Source organism: Barbus barbus, assembly GCF_936440315.1.
Source record: "Barbus barbus genome assembly, chromosome: 9".
Taxonomy (NCBI): Eukaryota; Metazoa; Chordata; class Actinopteri; order Cypriniformes; family Cyprinidae; genus Barbus; species Barbus barbus.
In genome coordinates this window covers 18055543-18072432 of record NC_136737.1, presented here as the reverse complement: position 1 = coordinate 18072432, position 16890 = coordinate 18055543, and the positions used below count along the sequence as shown (strand labels likewise).

General features: G+C 33.5%; 1 protein-coding gene across 1 annotated transcript in view; it reads right to left on the bottom strand.

The window, feature by feature from the left end:
* The window catches only part of LOC306874752 (low-density lipoprotein receptor-related protein 1B-like), a gene marked incomplete at its 5' end in the record, with an annotated part of 280259 nt that overhangs the window by 126776 nt on the left and 136593 nt on the right, over positions 1-16890 (bottom strand). Inside the window, 8 exons of the mRNA XM_079424987.1 lie at positions 306-437; positions 573-698; positions 2111-2251; positions 10195-10344; positions 12007-12101; positions 12925-13099; positions 13205-13432; positions 14169-14300. Coding sequence (XP_079281113.1) covers positions 306-437; positions 573-698; positions 2111-2251; positions 10195-10344; positions 12007-12101; positions 12925-13099; positions 13205-13432; positions 14169-14300 — 1179 coding nt within the window. The remainder of the gene's footprint in view (positions 1-305; positions 438-572; positions 699-2110; positions 2252-10194; positions 10345-12006; positions 12102-12924; positions 13100-13204; positions 13433-14168; positions 14301-16890) is intronic.

Below are 16890 nucleotides of genomic sequence, written 5' to 3'. Positions count from 1 at the left end.
AAAAACGAATAAACACTATAGTAGTATATAAATAATATTAAAATAATGTATGTCCGTAAAAAGTATTAAAATGTGTTTTTCTTTGTGATTTAAAATTCACATAAATGAAGAAAAGTTCAAATAAAATATAAACATTAGCTGAAAACTGAAAATAAGAAACATTGCCTTGGCAGCTAACTAAAACAGTACAATTAATAAAACTAAAACGGAAATACAAACAAATATCAAAAACTATTAAGAATGACTTTTTAGAATCAAATTTTCTTTTGAATTTTCTTTTATAATCAAAGGAAAAGTGCACTTACCGGCATGATAGTCCAGTCCCACGGCGAACAGTGTGCCAGTTAGCGGCATTAAAACTTCCGAGTTATCACTGGGATCCAGAGACAGTCCTCTTATACCTTCATTAACGGAGTACATCAGGAAAGACTGAAGACCTAGCAAGGGAAAAAAAATAAAATAAATCAAACCAACCCCTTTCCAGGTCAATGTGCTTTTGAAAAACAATGAATACCTCCGAGATCGGAAAGTTAATTATGTCCGTATGCAGAGGTCACAACCAATGGTCATACCTTCACAGGTGGAGCGGTCCGGACGAAGGTTGTAGCCCGTAGTACAAGAACACGTCCGAGTTGTTTCAGAAGTGGGAAAGCAAAGCTGGGAACAGCCACCGTTGTTCGGTACACAAGGATTGCGACCTACGAAGAAAATTTAAGAATTTGTGAAGGCGAACAGGTGTATCTAATGCTAATCTGTCAAATTAGCTTGGGGACTAGCTTGTGTACATTCTTAAACCAATTTCAAGAACATCACAAACACAAAACGAAGTGGAGGGGGAAAAAACAGTGGTGCGTTGACTTTTTTCCTCGGACACCTCGTCAGAAACACCCCAGTTAGCTCATTTGAAGTGGCGTACTGAGACGGGCCTTCGCTCCCATGAGGTCCGTGTCAGAGAGATAAATGGGGGAGCTAATTGGTATGAGGAGATTTGAGAAGGTAGCAAAAAGATTTACCTTAAAGAGCCCCTAATTGCCTTTTTTTTTTTTTTTTTTTTTAATCATAGAGCGTTTAGAGGATCAAGCACTCCTCTGCTAATAGACCTGTCAGTGATATGAATGTCTCTCGCCATAATTCATAAAGAGGAAAGGGCTTTGACAATGTGTGGCCTTAGAAACATATCCGTTATGAGTCATATGTAACCTCACCTTGAAGAAATGACAAGGATTTTATTCTTTTGGGGCATTAATGAAAATATGAGTTTGAAATGAGTTTGAAAATTAAGGCAACATACTTTTTTTTTTTTTTTAACTGTTAAAATTTGTATTATTGTTATTGTTAAATAAAATTAAATAATTATTAAAAGAAGAAACAAACTTACAAATGTTGTCTTCCCAACTGACTAAAAAAAAAAATTTCATAATAATAATAATAATTAAATACTGTAATGAGTGAACATGGTCATGGAAAGTCTAGAAATATCAGAAATACTTTTTTATTAAAAGGCATTAAAATATATTTAAAATAAAACACAAACATAAAACCATTTAAAAGCATAAAATAAAAAATAAATACTATTCAAATTATTGATATATACTTCAAATACTTTAAAATAAAAATATATTTATTTTTAATATATTTTTATATGATTTTAAAATACTTATGATTAACATAACCAATAGTATGGTGGTTTATCAAATCTATTTATGACTAAACGAAAATTTTGTTGCTTTTTTAACAAAATAAAGCAATACATTTAATTGTCCTGTTATATTTCTAATGTATTATTTAATATTATTTTTATAATATTAAATTCTAATTAAGTTATTAAATATTCATATTTAATTGCCAGAAATGGCTTTTTTTGTGAGTGTTATAAAAAAATTAAATGAAAAACTATTAGAAATACCATTATTCATTCCATTCATCAATTCATGAACTGAAACATGGTTAAGAAGTCAATGAAGGTAACTCATTGATCAAAAGGTGTGGTCAAATGTAAAAAACAAAATCTTTCAAAAAAAGAAACACGTTTGATGTTAATCACTCTTTACAAGCTGTTGTGTCTGGGTTTTATTTCAGACAAAACATTCAGGAATATGTTTCTTTTTACCTTTCTGACTGTCTTTGTCATATACTTTGATGTGGACGACGCCTGTGGTCTTATTCCGAAGAACCGTCAGGTTTTTTCCATCCCTCTTGTTAATGGTTCCCAGCTGAGCGAGAACATCATCAGCCAACCACAACTTCCCACCTAGAGAGAAAAATAATGCTTCTGAACAGCTGAAAAACACTGAAATCTCTATTTTAAATGCAATTTTGACAAGTAACATTTACATGAACCTTTCTTTTTTTTCAACACCAAGATTTTAGGTTAAAATTAAAATTAAAGAAATTAAATGTCACAATTTCATTTGAACAAACATTTTTGAATAACCCTTTTGCCTTTATCTTAAAAAGTTGTGCAGAAATTATTTAACATTACTTTCAATATTAAACTATTAATAAATCAATGTTATTATTAATTAAATATTAATAACTAATAAATACATTTAAACAAGTTATTAAATAATATTTAAATAAATATTCAACAAATAATAATAAATATGTAGTATTAGTATTAATAATAAAAATAATACAAAATAAATGATTATTATTTATTTAGCTACAGCTGTATGAACTGTTGTACTCCTGGGCACTTATTACATAAATTTACTGTACATACTTTGCTGCGGACAGCACACTGCAAATCCGCTAAGCCCTATAGCGTGTCAACTCAGCCTTTAAGAAATAGTACAACGCCGAGAAAACCAACCAGAACTCACACATCGTCTGTGATTACACATTATAAAAAGGTATGCAAGTGTGCCGCAGTCTCCCAACATCCTTTTCCCCGGTGACTCGAACCACTCACAACGAGCTACACATTCGTTTGCCCGTATTACTTGCGAGTCGTGTCTTATATTGAAGGAGGAGACGTCCCTCGGCGCGAAACCATGCCACCGTACCTCTGTTCTACCCACCCTCTCAGCACTTATGAATCCCATAGGTGTGAGCAGCGGCATCTTAGTCCCCTGGCTGCCCTGAATGAATTACATACAGACGCCAAAAGCAAGCAGGACTATTCTTAGCGCTCGGCCTGAGCTGAAGCTATCAGCTGTTGGCAGACACAAACGCAGGGAAAATGAATTATGGTGAACAGTGTTGTTGTATACTTCACGTAGGGCACAGCAGAGGATCGTTTAGATGCTCCGTGGCAGAGAAAGTTCCTGAATGGAGTAAGTGTACAGATTTAATTTGATGCAAATGAAAATGTGGCTAGAAATGTGTCACCTGGTAGACATTTTCATTTTATTCGCAATATATTTGGGGTTACATATACTGGATTGGCATTCAACAAATGTTAACAGATACAATGCAGTGTAATTGAACAAATTATACTTAGAATGTACATTTTTAATCATTTTTTACAGCTTAAGGGGTCCTATTATGCTCTTTTACAAAGTCTTGATTTTGTTTTGGGGGTGTACTAGAACATGTTCTCATGCTTGGTGGTTCGAAAAACACATTATTTTTCACCTAATTTACATTATTACAATACTTCTCTCCTCAGCCTGGCACAAACGGCTCGATTAGTTCCGGGTTTGATGAAGGCCTGCCTTCCGAAAAACTAAATCTGTTGTGATTGGTTAGCTGTCCCAGTGCGTTGTGATTGCTGAAGAGCTTAGATGGTGTTTTAGCACTGCTCCACCCCTTGCCAAAGCAGCAAGTTCGTCAATATTGCCAGACGAGCCAGATTCAGACCCCAAGGATATTCAGATATTGAGGATCGCGCAGAACCTTTGCATGCACGGATATTGCAAGACATATTAAAGTGGTAACATTATTGTTTTTTTGTTTGTTTTTTTTTTTGGCTAAATCACGTTTTAGATAGGATGTCAATAACACTTTAAAAATAACTGCATTTACTATGTATAGATAAGTGCAACTGTAATATGTATTATGTTTATTGTTCTTTAATTCTAACATTATAACATGAATTGCAGTGAAACTGTTATACACAGGGCTCTAATTGAGGGGGGATGGCATCCCCCTGGTCGAAAAAAATGACAACAAACATCCCCCCTGTAAAACCACCATTCCCCCTTACCATCCCCTTTCAATTATTAATTTTGTGTATTACATAAAACTTATCATGCACATAAAAAAAAAAAAAAAACTCTACTTATGATCATTTACGAACTAAAAAATAGCGATTGGCCAATCAGAACTTGGTACTGTAACAAGCTGCGCACAAGCAGAAGCAATTTTGTCATTTCCGCGCAAAATGGTTCAAGCGCAACTTTTGGAGTTCTTTAAAAAGACAACAGAAGGTATGATTTTTCCTTGATTAGAATTTAAAGACATTCTCCTGACATAATGTATGTGTGACTGTGAGGGACTGAGAGATGATAGGAGAGCTGACATTATCCAACTTTGAGAAGAAATAAAAAAACACGTCTTGAGAGTCCAAAAGCATTCACTGCGTGAGCCCATTAGAATACAGTTAGAATGCCCTTATAATTCCAGCAATGAAACAAAAAAATACTCATATATATATATGTATGAGTTTTTACATTGTTATATTCATTGCACAAGCAATGTACTTTTCTGAATATCAGCACATGTGCACGAGGCCGCAAGCACAAATGTGCTATTAGTTTTATACAACAGTGCATAGCAACACGGTGTTTAATTCCGTGAATGAATCAGTTTTTGAACGAATCGAGTGAGCCAGTGATTCAACGGTCCATTCAGATGGTCTCACTTGTTTCGTTTCTATTGAATCAGCCGTTTTGAACGAATTGTTTGATATAAATGATTCAGTAAGTAATTTATTAAAACAGGGACTTGCTGCCACCTACTGGTGGTTTTATTGTCATATTTATTTATCCATGACAGACCTAAACCAGCCAAGGTGCCAGCACAAAAACACATTCAGCAAATTATTGTTTAATTATCAAAACTGACCAAAATTCCGTTATTTCAGGCCCCAGAAGGAAAAAAAAAACCTTATAAATAATAGTTAATTTAATCAGGCAAATGTTTCATTAAATAGAAACCTTTTTAAAAATGAAACTATCAATCATTGTGTAAAATTAGCCACAGGCCAGTTTTCACTGTTAAATTATTTGATGTTCAGCCATAAATACAGTCCAAATAAAGCGTGCATTAAAAATGACTTTCAATGGGGTGCACTTACTTTTTCACAGTGCTATATTGACAGGACTATAATAGCTCATTTGATATGGAAATTATTATTATTATTGTGAATTTCCAGTAAAAATAGCTGTAATTTTTATATTGTTAAAATGATCTAAAACTATGTCTAATGGAGTCTGAAGTCTTTGTCTAATGAAACTTTTTGTTGAAAATTTTGTAAATGTCATTGAACATAAAAGTGACTGAACGAACTATACTTCTAACCTTCATAGCCTTATTTTGTATTTATCACATTAAATATTTCCCAAACAAAGGCCAGATAATTCTATATTATTCTTAATGGGGGTGTACTTACTTATTCACAGTACTACACTGACATGACTGTTAAGGCTTATTTGATATATAAACCATTTTTTTATTGAATTTCCAGCCATTTACATTCCATTATAATGATATAAAACAATGCCTTACAGAGTCTGAAGTCTTTTGTCCACTGAAACTTTTTTCAATTTAGTCGACTTTCATTGTACATAAATGTCACTGAACAAGCTATACTTCTATCTCGCATAGTTTCATTTTCATTCATAAGATTAATTATTTCCCAAATAAGGGTTGCAAGTTCTTCAAGTCTAAGAATGAGCAAACTATGTCATTTAAAGACGACAATGACAAAGAAAATGAAAACGGAAAAGAAGCCATTAATAATTAATTATCTCTTTACTTGTTTCCTTACTCCCGGGACGGCTGGTAAAAAAACCGGGGTTAATTAGACATTAATATTAAACAAACGAGTGTAATTATCAAACGGCCATGATGAGATGAGAACCGAAAATGTGTCAGACGAAGTTCAGTTGCTTCATCCGACAGAAAGGAGAAAGGAAGAAATGAATGAGAGGCCAAAAAATGATGTGTCTTCAAATGAAAGCTGGTGCATTTTTGTCACAAATTTCTCTGCTGTATGATTCAAACACAAATTCCTTTGTTTCCATCTGGTTTGATACAATAATTTGTATGTGCCTTCTAATATACGGCTGTATATAAAATATTAGGGTGTTATATATAGTAGCATTGCTCCACATAACACCCTGATAAATGAGAGGAGTAAACAGTGTTCGGTGTGGCTAAGCAGACAGAACAGACTTCAACCATCACTCCATTACCAGCTCACAGATGCTGATTGTCGAGATGGTGCTCAATCTGATTGTATTAGCGGTTGGCAACGTCGGTATCTGATTGTGAGAGGGTTTGAGAGGATGATATAGCAGGAGAAGCGAGAACAGGTTGCTCCTTGGGGTTTAATCGAATAATACATCCACATTTGGCATGTTTGGCTGGGCAAATTATTTATCTTATGCAGTCCTCAAGATTCAAGATCTTTTACCTCAGGTTCATCGTTCAAAATATTACACAGCCTGTCTTACTGAGAAACCGGTGTGGGTGGAATAAGCCAAATGAAATTAGTTATAATTTGTGTGGCTTTAAAATTACATTTATCAATATAGTTGTTTCAGGAAATGTAATAAAAATTATTCCGATATCAAATAACCATGCAGTGATGCTTATGGTTGGACACTGCAGTGAATCATACATTGTACTAATCAAATATACCCATAAAAGTGTATTTGTATACACACATCACATTTTATTACTTTGTTTTATTTGGAATGTGATGTACACAAAGCAAAGGATGATTACTCATGAAGAAAATGCCACCAGATTCATTGGGAAGTGCTTCATATTGCATCAGGACAATGACCCAAAACACCCTGCCAGTTCAGTCAAGGAATTTATAAGGGCAAAGAAATGGAAAGTCTTAGATTGCCCAAGTCAATCTCCAGATTTAAATCTGATTGAACATGAATTTCACCAGCTGAAGAGGAGAGTAAAGGCAGAAACTCCCCAAAACAAGCAACAATTGGAATTGGCTGCATTAAAGGCTGGGAAAAGTATTTCAAAGGATGAGACCAAGAGTCTGGTGATGTCTATGGGTCACAGACTCACTGCTGTGATTGTGCGCAAGGGATCTGCAACTAAATAATAGCTTTTAATCTTTTATATCTGCCTTATGTTCAACTGTCCCAATACTTATGCTCACATCAATGAGTGGGATGAACTCTAAAAGTGCTGTTCTTTTTATTTGGTAAAACATGTACGTGTTGAAACGGCTAATAATAAAATGTGACATTCTGTAGTTTTGTCTCATATTCATCTTTTAATCATATTTGCAAATGTCTTGACTGTCTTTACTGTTCCAATACTTATGGAGGGGACTGTGTATACAAACAGAAATGCGTTGTTCGTATTTATTATAAATGAATTTAAAATACATTTATATAATAGTTATATTTCAAGCCATTATTAAAAAAAGCTAATAATCAACAGAATTTTATATTAATGTGCAGTAATATTACAGTAATGAAATTTTATACTGATATAAATAAATGGGTTTTCGTAAATGTTAAAACCTATTTTAAATATATAAAATTAATTATAAATAATTATTAATAATTGTTTACTATAATTGTATGTATATAATGTACATATACGGTGTAAAAATTAACTGTTCATTATTATTGTAAATAATTATTCATTGTGAGGATTAAATGTAAATATTTAAAGTTTCTATCTATCTCTATCTCTAAAATCTCTAATTCTGATCAGATGAGCAGTTGTAAAATCTCCAAATAATATTTATTAAATAAATAAATGCATTTGTTTGTTTGTTTAATTAATAAAACATTTTTATTTTTAATATAAACACTCTAAATAAACATGTTTAAAACCTCATCTCTACTCATATGGGACCTATCCTGATCTTTAAATAAACTGAAACAGTCTTGCCTGCTGATAGCCAAATGATATTTACCCAAAATATAGCCAAATTATTACTCTCACGTTGTTCATTCCTGTTGATACATCAAAACCTCTATAATTTGGCATAGTTATAAAGCTTCAAAATCTCAGGATGTTTTGTCTCCTGAACGACGTTTCAAACAGAACTGATGTATTTTGCTGATGATCCTATGGTTTTGAACCAGCTGTTTTACTCTTAAACAGATTACAGTCAATCCACAAATGATGAAAAATGGCCACCATGGTCCCAGAACCACTCTTGACAGAGTTATGCACTGGGTCAAAGGAAATTAAATGATGAAAGCAAGAGGGACACTAGGGCAAGTGCTTCATTGAGTTTCTTTATGTGAGAGAAAGACACTGAAATTGAAACACTATAGCTGCTCTCAACAAATAAAAGATAAAACAATGTTTTAGGAATGTAACTATGGCCTAGGGGTGTTTGTTTACAGTACATATATATATATTTTTTTTTTGTTAACATTTTTCTTTGCCCTTCACACTTCACAATAAGTTTCCATACATTAATTTCAACACTTACTATTACATTATTAAAATCAAAAGTTGTATCTGTTAATATTATTTACTGGCTCGAGCTAACATAAACTAACAATAAACAGCCATTATGTTTAACATTAACAAAGATGTAAAATATTGTAACAAATGAATTGCCCTTTGTTCATTTTAGATTATGCAATATCTAACTAATAGAAACTTACTGTAAAGTGTAAATTAGCATGAATAGAAGTTAAAATTCTATTATGTGAGCAGAAACAGAATGCAGAGCAAAGTAGATAAAACAAAACACAAACAAGAGTAAAACAAAACACTGAACAAAACAAAGAGCAAAATAAAAAAACAGCAAGGCTAAACAAAAAAACTACTAAAACAGAGAAAATAAAAATGAAACAAAAAACAGAGCAAAACAAAACAAGACAAGACAACAAACTAAACAAAAATTAGCAAAACTAAAAAAACTGAACAAAAATTAGCAAACAAATCAAACAACAAAAGAACAAAACTAAAGCAGAAACTAAAGAGAAAACGAAACTAAAAGCAAAGCAAACAAAACAAAAACAGCAAAATGAAACAAAAACAAGAGCAAAATAAAAACAGCAAAAAACAAAAACTGAGTAAATAAAACAAGACAAAAAACAGCAAAACTTAACAAAAAACAGAACAACACTAAAAACAGAGCAAACAAAACAGCAAAATGAAACAGAACAAAAAACAGAGCAAACTAAAATCTAACAAAAATAAATGAAAAACAAACGACAGAACAAAAACAGAAGAGTAATAAGAGAAACTTAAAACTACTATATACATATATATTTTAATACATTTGACCACAAATTTACCAATCCAGAAATATTCCTATAACAACCCAAAATGTGATTTTCCAACATGTTTTCTCTTTTTATAGGTCCAATCAAATCAGGTCACTTAGGAATAAGCCACATTACAGAAGTTAAATGAGTTGTGAATAACCATTTTACATTTAGATTTGCTCATTTAGCAGATACTTTTATCCAGAAAAAAAAGAGGAACATCACAAGCAATTTAAAATTTTATGCCATCTGTATTGTCAATACGGTTTCCTTCGTTTTAACAAATTGCTTGGTTTTCCTCATTTGCTTTGCATACAAGCACCTGCTAAATGAATAAATGTAAATGTCACAAAAAAAGAAAAACAATTTTTTAGGATTTGCACTAAAAATCTACCGTGACTCAGAAGCCACATGAAAGATGACAGCGCAAATTCATATCTGTCTTTGGCCGAGTATCAAAGCCCGCAGAGCTGCTACAATCAGCAAACACAGCTGTGACATCAAAAGTCGTGAGTCATCAAAGTTCAAGAAAAAACCCATGTCAGAACATGAGTGTTGCGATTCAAGCCCTTTGAAAACAACAATCTCCCTCAATTGATTTGTAATTGCAGTGTACTAAAACAGCTCCACAATTAAGCCTTAACAAAAACCCTGAGGCCCACATTCAGCGTAAAAACTGTTCCTTATCATTCATAGGCCGCTGTTCACAAACCATTTATACTGTCTATCATTGTACTAATTAAATAGCTCCATTATTTGCTTGGTTATAATTAACCTTGCTAAATCAATGCTGATGAAAACAGCCTTCACTCACCCATCACTGCTAATGCTGTGGCTTTCTGGAGCTCTTTTTTCAAGCTGTCAATCACATCCAGGCCACTCCCATCCAGGTTACACCTATTAATTGTTCCATTTCCGGAACTTATCCAGTATAGCTTGTTGGCTGAGTAGTCGATTGACAGCCCTGGAAAGCACAAAAGAAAATATGAAAACATGTAAAGCAATGGCTCATAAAAAATACATATACATGCAAATAAATATACAGTATATGCAAATATGCTCATAATATAAACATAATGTTGTTCTATTGAACCTTCTATTCAAAGAACCAAGAGAAAAAAAATTGTTTCCATTTATTAGAATGATTTCTGAAGGATCATGTATATGATGTATTATATTGTATATAATGTCTGCCAAATGACTAAATGTAAATGTAATGTACATAATATTTTACAATAATAAACAGTTATTTTAAATTGTAGTACAATATCAAAATGTTACAGTTTTACTTTGTTATTTTAACAAATAAATACAGCCTTGGTGAGTATAAGAGGCTTTTGGGTTTGGAAAACAGTTTGGGTTTGGAAGACATGAGGGTGAGAAAATTATAGCAATTTTCTTTTTTTTGATGAAGTATTCCTTTAACTGGATGCTCAAGAGTAAACAGAATTACCCCAAACTTCAATATTTGACCTTATCTTGTCACAAGAGATGTTTCTGTTAAACATAGCTAATTTAAATAACAAAGAACCGAACATTGTTTCATCTTATGAATATCAACACACATCGTCAGTAACAAATCGTGTCTGGTTATTTGAAATCTGCAATTTCCCCTACAGCAAAGCATGTTTATTTGCTGCACAGCATAAATAGTGTTCAAAAAGAGTTCAAAGGGTTGATTTCTCTTTTTATTTCCTTCATCTGCAATAATCCCTTGTTCACATCATAATGATAACCGCTGTTACTTAAGACTGCGTGTCAGGGAGATTTTGCTTTAATTATGAGTTGAGGAGAGAACCACGAACATCTCAGAGAGCTCTAACAATACCTAGGGCTACTACTCAGACCAAATTACGATAGATATAAGGATTTCAACAGACATGGCCTACAGGAAGAGGAGGAATGAGTAAATGGAGCCCTTATTCTCACATGCAATTACAGTAAATACATGTACATGATCTTGCAAATGTTAAATAGATTGTCTGAAACAGCAGATCTCTTAAATGGTTAAAACAAAAACCAATGTAAAAGCAAAAAAGCGAAACAAACATTAAAGCAAACAGTGTTGCTAACATCTTACTCTATGCTGTTTGCAAATGAAAAAAAAGAGACCAAAAATAAGTTAATTAAAAAAGAAAAATGCAAAAAAGACAAAGACAAAGAAAACAAAAGAAAACAAAAAGTAACACAAAACAGACTAAACCAAAGCAAAAAAAAAAACAAAAAAACAAGCAAAACAGATGAACACAGCACAACACAACACAAAACAAAGCAAAAGCAACACGAAACAGACTAAACCAGTTCAAGCGAAGAAAAACAAAGCAAAACAGATGAATGCAATGCAAATCAAAGCAAAGAATAGCAAAACAAATACAAAAGCAAATCAAAACAGACTAAAACAAAGAAAAGCAAATAAAACAGAACAAAAGCAAACCAAAAGCAATGCAAAACAGAAAAGCAAAACAAAAACAAAAAAGCAATGCAAAACAGAAAAGCAAAACAAAAACAAAAAAGCAATGCAAACCAGACAAAAGCAAAGCAATGACAAGCTAAATTAACCAAAAAAAATATGCAATACTCTCTAAGTACACATTTCACTACTGCAGGTTTTGGAGCTTTAATTTACCAACAGGCTCCTTCTGGTTCTGGTGCAAAATCTTGATGTTGCTGCCATCCATATTGGCCATATTTATAGTGCCTCCATCCATCCAGAACATCTTCCTGTAGACCACAACACAACAAGAATCATTCAGAGAGATGGATGAGTCTTTGGAGATGAAGGATGGGACTCTTCTGTTTAAGGATCGCGACCCGTGTGAAGGTCGGGAAGGTAGAAAAGAACTTTATCTTTACAATCACCACAGAGCACAAAACAATCAAATAAAGCTGTCTCTATCTCCCTCATACATCTTGATGGTGCACATGAACGTGACAGATGACTTTCAGAAATGTCGACTAGGTCGGAAGCTAAAATGAGAAGACAGCTGGCGGAAAAAATGCGACACGAGGGGCAAAGGTCACGAGAGAAATCGGCAACAACATGCACACTGTACCGTGCTTAAGATCCATCACTGGATTACAGAATCGCATTATATTAAATCTCGTGTAAACAATTGCGAGGAACTGGCTTCGTTTTTTAATTAGCTTGCATGCTTGGAATCATAATGTATGCTAATTAAAGAGCTGTCATTGACCAGCCCAATAAGGGTAAGATAAATTCACATTTCTGATTGGCTGACAACCAGTTTGGCATCGTTAAAGAGTTTTCACTGCTACAACGATTTGTCAGTCTTAATCAACTCTAAGAAAATGACTCTAATAACTTTAGTTAATTGTGCACGCTGAATATAAACAGAGACCTGTTCAGTAATTAGCTCGTAACTGATGTTTCTCACATGCAGCTTTGACGGTAACAAAAGGTGACAATTCGACGGAAGTGTGCAATTACTTACTAATAAATAGGATAGCGATCTTTAGCGACACGTAGCCCGTAACTTCTCCAATATGGATACAGCTAATTGTTAGTGTGGTTTTTGCTTTGTACCCTTTAGATGGATGCAGGACGAGACACTTGGGTTTGTCCATGCCGTGAACAACAGTGGTTTTGAGAGATCCATCAAGACGGGCGACGTTAATATGGGTCTCGTCGTTGTCTGAGCTCATCCAGTACATGTTTCTCGACAGCCAGTCAATAGCCAGGCCACGGACATTAGATAGGTCTGTAAATACAGATATCATCAACAAATAATATAATTTGACTCTTCTATCTATGAAAGTGTGTAAACTGTGTAAGATTATAACTGTCAAAATGGAGCTCGCCGTACCTCCAGACAGGACGGTTTTGAGTTTGGTTCCGTTAATGAACGCCCGTTTTATCGTTCGGGTCTTCACATCGGCCCAGTAAATCCTCTCGTCTACAGCATCGTAATCCATCGTTGAGACGTCATCGATATCGGGTACGGTGAGGGCCATGATGACGTTGAGGTACGGGTTGTCGATGTCCACTCCTCGAATCTCAGATCTCCGAGCGTATAACAGAAACTTCTTCACACCTGTTCACAAATGTATAAATATATAATCAACTGAAATTCATTCTCAATTGAATTCTATTTCTCTGTCTCCAGTATCTCTGGGAGTGATAAAAATATGACCTAAATCAGTTAATATAATAAGGGGAATTGATTGTCCTTACAAAGGCAGCGCCATAAAGACATAAAGCTCAAAAGGACTCATACTGTAAATTCTCCTTTCTTGACCTCCAGAGAGATCTCTGGGGCGACCGGTAAAGAGAGATCTCCATTTCAGTCTGTAATGAGTTTAGGTAGGTCGCGAAAGTCTCCTGATACACGCTATAATTATTCCAATATCAGACATTCTGCTTTATATCAGCTCCATTCAGTTGTGGATCGCTCATTTTTATGAAGAAACCTATATTTTAATTCGCAACTTGTGCTTCAGTGAAGCATCAGTGTACACGAATGGCATTTCTTGCCCAAAAATATCACTTTTGAGTCCAAATATCAGATCTGTGCATTAGACACTGCCATGTATAAAGACATGTAATGTTAATATTAAATCAAACAATGTTACATATATATATATATATATATATATATATATACACACAATTATTCAATACAATGATATAAAATACAAAGACTTAATACTGTATGTATGATTAGAATTTTCTAATATTAAAAAGCCTCAAAACCACAGAGTTTCGGTGTGCGTGCCATACACGTCTCGTAAAAATCAAGATCTACAGTTCAGCAGACAGGCTGAGCTCACCTTGGCAGCTTCGGTTGTTGGCCGACAGCTTCAAGAGATGTGGACAGGAGCAAGCTGCAGAACCATTATAATTTACAAGGCAGAGGTGAGAACACGGGCCTCTTCCTTTGTTACCAGCACACGGGTTAGGAGCTGAAGAAGACCGGAGAAGAGAAGAGAAAACATTAATAAAAGAATATCTGAGCATACATTCTCCATACATCACATTAATATTTCATTCTCCTGATTTATCATCACAGTGTCTTATTAGACAGCGATGCCTTTGATTATTATTTCCACAGGCCAAAGCCACAGGTCAACATTAAAATTTTTACATTTAATTTGAACTGAAAACCAAAAGTACTCTGCCTAACAAGTGGACGCTGTGCTGAGTAATTAGGCCCCTTATTCCCTACCCAACATTCCCTGGGTTTGTTCTTGCTCAGAGCAAGGTTGTTACTCCACAACTCTAAGTGGGACCGTAAAACACACACGTAACTAAAAAATGCATAACAAGTCCATAAAAAACTGCCGTTTTGGGCCTAATGAATACAGTAATCTCTATGTCACTCTCGCTAAGCTATTCCGACATGTGAAAATCGATAGCGATGCGGGCCGGACGTTTCAGACGCAGATGGATAATGAATTCTGACATGAAACAGACATCCAGAGCTATAAACAAAATCCCAAAACAGAGGAAAGCAGGTGCTAAACCACAGGACAAAAACAGCCAAGAGCAGACACACAAGGTCAGAAAAATTACTAGTAATGGTTCAGGCTAAAGCCCATTCATTTGACAAAAGTTATTTCATTTCAGAGTATTGCCAATTAACTTAAATTATTGCTTGGAAAAATGTAAAGTTGAAAAATGTTTACCTAATTGAGAAATACTTGAATGTACATTGACATTTTTTCTGTAATTTGTAAAAATAAATAAATAAATATATACATAAATGAAATGTTATTTATACAGCACTTTTTAAGTTCAAAATATTTCAGATGACGGGCATAATATGAAAACATTTTAATAATAATAAAAAAAAAAAAAGATAAGTATAATAACAGATGAAACAAATCAACCAACAGCAAAACAAATAATTATTAAAGAGCAAATGACCAGTGCTCAAAACAATATTTCAAAACACAGCAGAAGTGTTAACCTACAAGACAGACACAAGAACAGAAACAAACAACAAACAAAAAAAGTTTGAAAAATATTATAAATAGTTCAGTCCAAGGCTAATTAATTTTCTTAAATATTTTTATTATTATTATTATTATTATTAAATTATTGCTCGTTTCAAAACTATTTTAGTTTAATAATTACTTGGAATGTTTACTTGATTCATAAAAACTAAGACATAATGGCATTTTTTTTTATAACAAATAAAATAAATAAATAAAATAAAACAAAACAAAACTAAATTTAATTAAAATAAAATAAAACAAAATAACATTCAATTCAATTCAATTCCATTCAATTCAATTCAATTCAATTAACCTGGGTTCCAGATCAAAATGTTTGAATAGAACAAAAACAATAATACATTTAATTGTAACTTTATTTATAAAGCACCTTTCAAACATAAAAGGCAGCTCAAAGTTCTTAAAATGTCATAATATAAACATTTATCACAACAAATAAAGATAAAAGCCTAGGGGGTTAAACAGATGAAACAAAAGAAATGAAAATTTCAAAACAACCTGGTTCAAAGCGAAAGACGGTGAGTCTAAATATATAATTCTAAAAATGATTCAATCCAGATTCACTTTCATCAACTTTCATCATCATTTTCAGGGACTGTATATAGTTGAAGGTTGTACTTCAAATCGAATTTGATCAGAACATAAAAAACAGACTCACAATCGCAAAAAAAGCCTTCACACATCTGTGCGGCATATCACTGCATCCAAACCGTAGGTTTATAGCTGCCAATCACTATCTGGAATGCTCCGTGAACGTTTCCGCCAGCCCATTATAAGTGTTTATCTGAAGTCATGAATTAACAAAGAGCCTCTTAGCGCCATTAAGGGTGTAATTTAGCTTTGGTGGATGATGCCAAGCTCTATGTGTTGACAGAAGGCTGATTCTTCCGCATCTGGCAGATGTACACCCAAGGGAAAAGATGCTGGACAGCCATCACGGGCTGATTCAATTGTGTTTTATTTATGGGACGTTTTTTGGCTCTTCTTTTGTACTTTATTGCCCAAACGTTGAGCAAATTCAATTAGGCCAATTAAAAGAGGGTTACAGAAGGAGGGACAGATTTCAAGCGCATGTTCAGCATACACTGAACTGATAAACACTGCAAGAAATTACCCAGAGGTCATTAGGGGTGGTTCTTTTGACTTGGGCCAGTAAGAAACCGCCCAATACACCCAAGCAACCAGCAAAAACACCCTTATAACAACCTTATAAAAGCCCATTAAAAAACATTCAGAACACATTAGCTTTTCAGTCACAGCTTTTCAGTAAATGCTAAACAAACAAACAAACAAATCGGAGCAAAATTATTTAATTTTGATAACCAATTTATTTGAATTTAATAACTTTTTGTAGCAGCTTCTGCATTTCTTTGGAAAAACTAAAAAAATAAACAAAAAAAATTACTATTTGTTGGAAAAGTTGTCTTAGTTATTTTTGTTGTTGTTGTTTTCATAAAATAAATAAATAAATAAAATAAAATGTATATACAACAGAACCCAAAACATTCTTTTGTTTCTATTTTGGTAAGTCTTTTAG